Source organism: Cydia amplana, chromosome 5 (genome assembly GCF_948474715.1).
Source record: "Cydia amplana chromosome 5, ilCydAmpl1.1, whole genome shotgun sequence".
Classification (NCBI taxonomy): domain Eukaryota; kingdom Metazoa; phylum Arthropoda; class Insecta; order Lepidoptera; family Tortricidae; genus Cydia; species Cydia amplana.
Window position 1 is genome coordinate 17,108,352 of NC_086073.1, and position 7,592 is coordinate 17,115,943.

Consider the following 7,592-nt stretch of genomic DNA (forward strand, 5'->3'; position numbering starts at 1 on the left):
TCAATTAGACAAAGAATAGTCTTAAAAGAAGAACAAGTTTTTCTTCTCTAGAGCACATATATGTATATCGGTGTGAAGCAAAGTGCACTGCGGTAGGTATATAATATTGGTGTGAAGCAAAGTGCACTGCGGTAGGTATGTATAATATTAAATCAATGTCAGATTTTTAATGATTGGAATTCGCTATTATTCTGCATTTGACGTTTGTGGGCGTATACTTATTTCATATGAGATTATAGCTTGAGGTATGTTACATGGTGGCTATCAAGTTTCTGCATTACCTATCTTGTAACGTTTTTCTCAATTATCGTCTAATTTTTATGCTGTATCTAATACTGAAGATAACTAAACCCTACTTAACCTAACTACATAAGTTCAATATATCGCCACGAGTCGGGTGGCGTACCTAGTGGTTACATATGGCGTTTGCCGCGATTAAAAAAGAACGCTTTTTCGATCCCTGCCCTGAGGGGATACCGCGAAAACCGAAATTCGCAAATAGCGGGGATCTTTCTGTTTTACTCCAATGAAGGCGTAATCAGAGTGACGGAGAAAGATCCCCGCATTTCGCAAACTTCGATTTTCGCGGCTGTAACCCTGGGCACTGTAGGTATGGTCATTTTTTCTTTCGTATACCCTACATATAATAGAACCATAATCGTAATATAACTGTAAATACAGCTATTCTCCGCCTATGCTGATGGTCAATAATGTAGCCAATGGAGGCAGATTCTCGTACGGTAACGTATCAAAGGCTATGCATCGAATATTGCGTGCTAAGACGAAGCGGCTCATGTTACGAGAAAATTGCCTTTGTTCATACAAAATTCATGATGAACACAAATAATGCCTTTAACGGGATTCGAACCTAAGACCGCCTGCTGCGCAGGCAGGGTTTGCTGATACCGACTAGGAGGCTGAATATATCTTCGTAGACAATAGACATATATACCATGGTGATTAGTCTAAATAATTCAACATAAATTATTTATGTGCAATAACCATGCTATGTTTATAGCTGGCCATTAAAAAAACTAAACAAGGCCAAGTATATATTATACATAATTATGCTTAGAATCCAAAAAGCAAAGCATGATATGTTATTTTACGAGAGTATTTTATTGTTTGAAAACAATTCGAAATTACTCTGGTTAAGTGACAGTTAAGATAGGATACCAAAAATATCGCTTTGCGGACGCTTCGGCTGTGGAGTGAGCTCTTTCTTGAGGTTTTCTCAAGGCACTACAGGATAGCGTTCAAAAAAAGAGTGTACAGGCTTTAAAAGGGTCAGCTAGAGCTGCAGACATCCATAGGCTATGGCGATCGCTTACCATCAGGCGGGTCGTAAGCTTGTTTGCCACCGACGTAGTATAAAAAGTCGCTTACACTTTTGTTTTGGACCAAAGCAACAACTCTGAGGCATACGGAAACTTAAATTCGAAATCTTTGAGATTCAAATCGGCACAAATTCAGTTAAGAGGAGAGCTGCTCTAAAGGATTTCAGAGCTGAATACTGTATTCGGTTTCAAATTACGGCACTGTAGATGTAGAGTAGGTATAGATAGAATACTCTTTATATGTATACACAGTGGACAATAAAAACCTTCTTATTCTTATTGGCACACCCCAGTAAAAGATACAAAGATACAGCTTAAAGAAAAACAATCGATTAATGATATTAGAGGCAGAGATATAGTTATATTAAGCTAAGAGCTGGTAGATATTTTAAAGTAGGTATTTCAGGCTAGCTGAAGACGAGTCTGATACTCCTCCTATTATAATACCCTAACTCAGAACTGCAGACCTGGCTCCATGTCCGTAGTAGTTCAGTCCTAGTTAGTTCGTAGTTAGCCCGTTTAAAGAGACGATGGAAGTTGATGTATTCGCAAAAATGGCGAAATAGAAGAGCTCATAGCTGAACCGAATCTAATTGATGTGACACACACATTGTCCCCATTGGCTTGGCCACCTCGAAAGAACGGGTGAAGATCGTGCTGTAAAGAGAGCATATTTGGGTCGACCGACTGGACGCCGTCCTATAGGTCATGCAAAGTATCAGCAGTGGCGGATTTGCAGTTGCCGCCCTAGGCCCCAGGCCCTGTAGCCGTCCCTTTCTCAGCACCCATCACATTGACTACATTTTGACTAATTTTGAGTTATTTCATGTTATCATCAGCAAATTTTTTGTCACAATTTGCCGCCCTTAATATCATGCCGCCTTAGGCCCTGGCCTACTTGGCCTTAGGGCAAATCCACCACTGAGTATCAGTGGGTGGCTAGAGTGGAGGTAGATCTCGTGAGCTCGGCGTCAGTGAAAGCTGGAATTCGCGCAGGCGGCCTAACCAGAGGGCCTACCGCGAACCACGTTCGACGTGTTGCCTCTCTGTCGCACTTGTAAATTCGTACGTAAGTGTGACAGGGAGGCAACACGTCGAACGTGGTTCGCGGTAGGCCCTCTGGGTGACAATCGCTATCGAATCGCTTTGTGTCTCTCTATCACTCTTCCATGTTAGTGTGACAATGACAGTTGGGTTTCGTTCACGAGCGATAGCGGTTGCGGGCATTTTTCTCTGTCACTCTAATTACGCCTTCATTGGAGTTAAAGAGAAAGATCCCGCAATTTGCGAAATTCGGTTTTCGCGGTAGCCCCTCAGAACCGGGTAAAATGGTGTGCTTCTTGTATTGGAGACCAAGACTCATTTTGGGTCATCAAAGTAAGTAGTACCATAGAGAAATATAATAAGACAAGAGTGCTCACTCCATACATCATCCAAACTATTAATTTCAGTGTCTACATCTAGCATCGAGTAGCGGAACTATCAGTACTGCTACTTGACAATAGATGTAGCACCGACCGGAAAGTCTTATCTCAACAGCATAAGACTTTCCGGTCGGTGCTACATCTATTGTCAAGTAGCAGTACTGGTAGTTCCGCTACTCGATGCTAGATGCTAATAGTCTTTTTGGTACTAAAACTGATCTATGGAGTGAGCAATCTATGTATTTTTTTCTCTATGGTAGTACCTAGTAGTATAGTTTCATAAAATATATTAATAAATACTAAAGAAATCGTAATGACCTTTAACCAAAAACACGTGTAAGTAAACGGATGCATACTAAACTTGCGAATATTATATTTATCACCTGCTCATAAATATAAAATACGTATAAGTAATATCCTAAATATTTACGGCAATAAAATATAACTATACGTAAGACATTCCAGTATACTAAATGGAATTTAGGTTATTAGTTTTAAAGATAACACAAAACTATACGCTAAAAATGTTCGGTTGATAGGAAAACTAGTATATAAGACGAACGCATTTATTTATTCTTCACTTAACTACTTGTTAACTATGTACTGTCTAAAAGTATTAACGTTGTTCTTATTATTCAGCTTTACACTGGGATGGTATCCACAGTATGACCTAGAAAAGGCTGATGAATATTTCGCTGATTTTATAAAAAAATACGAAAGGAAATATGAAAGTGCCGAAGAATTTCGCATGCGTTTTGAGATATTCAAGAGCAAATTGGAAAAAATTATCAAATGGAACAAAAACAATAAATATACAAATGTGTGGTATGCAATTAACCAATTTGCCGACCAAGAAGACTTGAAGCCATTAGATCTATCTACAATTAGAAACACAACGAAAGTTATTGAAGTGGAGAAGGAATTTATTTTAAATGCCCCGGACGAGATGGATTATCGCAATCAAAATTTGGTCACTGAAGTGAAAAATCAAGGGAACTGCATGATTTGCTATGTTTTTGCCGCTATAGGTAATATTTATTTTTTAAGCCTTTATTTTTATTTTCACTTGTCTCGTTGTCTGCAGGTGGGCGTTTTTTTTTGTTGTCCCCTACACTTTTTTTAAAAATTTGGGATTTTTTATGTTATTTCTACTCAGAATCACGAACTCTTTCTATCCCAATAGGAGAAAAAAAGTGTCCTAAGGTTTTTATTTCCTTTCCGTCACCATTTTTCATAGACTTTGTATGGCGGTCGCGTAATAGAAAGATCGAAAAATGTATGGAAATTTTGGGGCACTTTTTTTCTCCTATTAGGATAGAAAGAGCTCGTGATTCTGAGTAGAAATAACATAAAAAATCCCAAATTTGAAAAAAAAGTGTAGGGGACAACAAAAAAAAAAACGCCCAGGTACATCTGTATTTAAATCATGATAGCTGAATACTCAACTCTGTGTTAAAAAACACGCAAACTCATTGATTTTTGGTTTGTTAGAAGTGTCTCAATGAGCATTGAGTACCTACCTATTAAGTTGAATGTTGAACGAAAAGTACAACCGGCGAAAAAGGCTTAATAACCCCTGTCTCTGATATGCCTTACCTACTGCCGACTGGCCAGAGTAGGGTCGCTATAAATAGAGCATAATTCTCAAGAATATATAGATTTCGAAACATAGGCCAGTGACAGAAGGCCAATGACAATGAGTGAGACCTCTCCACCCTAAAAAGACAAATAAATAACTTACGAGTATGAACTAAATACATCTATGAATAATACTAAAAATTAAATTAAAACTAACAACCCTAAATATATCTAAAATAAAACAAGGAATATAAAAACTACTGAAAGAGGCCTCCCCGCGCTACCCCTGGCGCAAAGGTGCCCATCACACTCGCTGCATTACCGCATTGAATTGCGATGGACAGCCTTAGTCATGAGTGATGACACTTATTTTCGCTCTGAAGGAAAACGGGGACTAGCTTTGTATGGAAAAGCGGACCGCTTTTCCGTCCAATATCCTCCTAAGTACAGTCGCTAGCAACTTTTAAGCAACTCGTACGCTCTGGTTTATTTGATGGTTGACTGTAGGTACAATTTTTTTGGAAAAGCTTTTCCCTTGGAAAAACACTAAGACAGAGTTTAAAAAGAGGAAGGGCAGCGGTCATTCGTAAAAATGTTTGCCCAACGTGAAACTTTTTATTTTTTTACAGGAGCTATTGAAGGCATGCATGCCAAAAAGTCCGGTGGCGACCTTCAGTCATTATCAGAGCAACAAGTTGTAGATTGTACTCCAGCAGTGTGTGAAAAGGGTGGAATGCCCGTGAAAGCAATCAAGTAAGTTTTTACCGGTTAAATTATGATAACTCAGAGCGAAACGGACACAGTAAGTACCTATGTAAATGCATTTAGGGTGGACATGACAGGCTGTACCTATATGCAGGGTAGCTTTTCAACACAAACGCTTTTAAAGTTTTGTCGCTGTTGCAGTGATATGGCTGGTAAAAGTTTAATGACAGAGGCGGATTACCCATACACTGCAAATAATGGAGAGTGCCGCGCCGACCCTAGCAAAGGCAAAGTCAAAGTTAACGGAGGGACCGAAATTAATACGCCCGACATTGAAACGCTAAAAGGAGCTCTTTACGGCAATGGTGCGCCCATTGTAGTTGGTGAGTTAACCAAACTATTAGTAACACACAACTAAGAATTTATTAAGCATTTTATACTTTATGCCTCTTAAAGCCACTTGCGCATTCCAGGGTTAGCCAATTAACTAACTCGGAGTATACACTGTAGTGTGTGTGTGTGTAGTACAGTTTGACTCTGCATAAACGGTTAACTCCGAGTTGGCTAACAGGCCAGTTGTACTCCGTATAAACGGTAAACTCCGAGTTAGTTGGCTAACCTTGGAACACAGACAATCCAACCTCTAGACATAGCATAGTCGCGCTACCCCCTCTGCCACACATACGGTAGCGTTACTCCATCTTCGAGTCAATCCCGTGCCGTGATTGGTCCGTGTCTTTGAACGGACCAATCACGGCACGGGATTCGCTCACCTCGTCCCCCCGCACCCCCGTATTTTTGGCAGCATCGGTTTCATGAAAGAATTGGCCTAAGCTCAGTCTAGAGGTTGGATTGTCAGTGCCTTGGAAGAACGCACAAGTAGCCCTTAAACGTGACTTAACCCGTGGAGCGCCCTAACAAGACACATGTGCTAGTAACTAGTATAGGAGTTCCATACTACGGTAATTTTGAGGCGCTCCAGGGGGCACCAACTTTACGAGCAAGAAAAAATAATTCGCATAGTCGCATTACTATTAAATTTTCAACTGAAACTGATGAGTGATGTCACATGCGAAAGAAAATTATCAAATCGTTTTGCTTGATGTTTCAGCATTATTTGCGAGTAATGGGCTTCGCGCATGTCACGGTCCGGGAGTGTGTAGCCCAGATGATTGTACACCAGATGCTAAAGTGAATCACGCCGTTTTGCTGATAGGGTATGGCAAAGGTAACTTGTGTTTTATCTATGCAGGCCGCGTAGCCAACATGCCAATCGCGTACGCTCCGTAGCGGTTGAAACGCAACTATCACTGTCGCACTAATACGAAAGAGTGATAGAGAGACACAAAGCGTTTCGTTGTCGAAGCGATAGCGATTGTCACTTTGTTTAGGCCGCCTCACCTTGACATTCCTGGTGATTTTATTATATGTAGGTAGTGTTTTTCTGCAATGGAACATTTTTTTGGCTAAGCATAACATGAATCCGACAAAAAAATATACAATTCAATGGAGTCACTATGTTTTATCGCCAAGGTACTGTTTAGTTATTCAGTTTATGAAATTTATATGTAAATATTTCTAATCTATAAGGTGAATCAAATCTATAAGCTGAGGCTTTGTTGAGTCAAAGTTTAAAATAACATGTAAAATAAATAAATAGAGCTCCTGATGGCTTCTAACCTAACGTTTAATACACAGTAAGGTACCTAATATAGCTATAAAAGTTACCTGCTTAAATGCTTAGTGAGATCAGGCCATTTAGAACTACAAAGGATAAATTAAGTTAAGATATATATAAAACAATTCACACTGTTATCTTGTTACAGATGCAACGAGTGGTAAATCTTATTGGCTCTTTAAAAACTCCTGGGGCACCAACACGGGTGACAATGGCTTCTTCAAGTTGGACATGAGTTCCCAGTGCGGCTTAGGATCAGTAGCCACGACTTCTGCTGATGCAGATTAAGCCTACATGTAGATTTCTTTACATTATCCGTTTTGAGAACTCAAACTCATGAGAACTCATGAAGTTCAAGATGTTCATTTATTTGCTTTTTAACAGTGTTTGATTTTTATTCCATTCTAAATTTAAATAGGTACAGTTCGATTTTTTTTTGTTTTGCAATTACAGATGAATATTAGGCAGAGTACCTGTTGTCGTTTTATTCCTTTAATAAACCCCTAAAAAACTATGAACCTGTTATACATGGTGCTCACGAAGAACCCGAAAGATTTTAAAACCTGATCATCTTGGTGGCTTGGATTCGACGACGGTGCCGCCCTTCCACACATCGATTGAAACCCCTTTTCTACCCTATCTATGTACTTATTATCTACCCCTTGGCTTTGCCTTTGCTTTGTATTATGATTGTTATATATAATAAATGCTTGTTATTTTAAGCTAATAAACTCTTCTTGTAGTGCAATACCAATAAATATTACCTATGGATATAAGTTTCCTGTGAAGTTAGTACAGGATCACACTGGTACAAAGTAAATACAAAGGTACTGCCATAGATTTCCGTGTAGCGTGTCGGTCGGAATTAGC

At 39.4% G+C, this 7,592-nt stretch overlaps 1 protein-coding gene across 1 annotated transcript; it reads left to right on the forward strand.

The window, feature by feature from the left end:
- Positions 1-3,345: 3,345 nt before the first annotated feature.
- Positions 3,346-7,010, forward strand: LOC134648354 (procathepsin L-like). The gene is made up of 5 exons (XM_063502870.1): positions 3,346-3,789; positions 4,969-5,092; positions 5,246-5,427; positions 6,156-6,272; positions 6,871-7,010. Exons 1-5 carry the CDS (start codon positions 3,360-3,362, stop codon positions 7,008-7,010), a joined length of 993 nt encoding a protein of 330 aa, XP_063358940.1. The 5' UTR covers positions 3,346-3,359.
- The last annotated feature ends 582 nt before the right edge of the window (positions 7,011-7,592 follow it).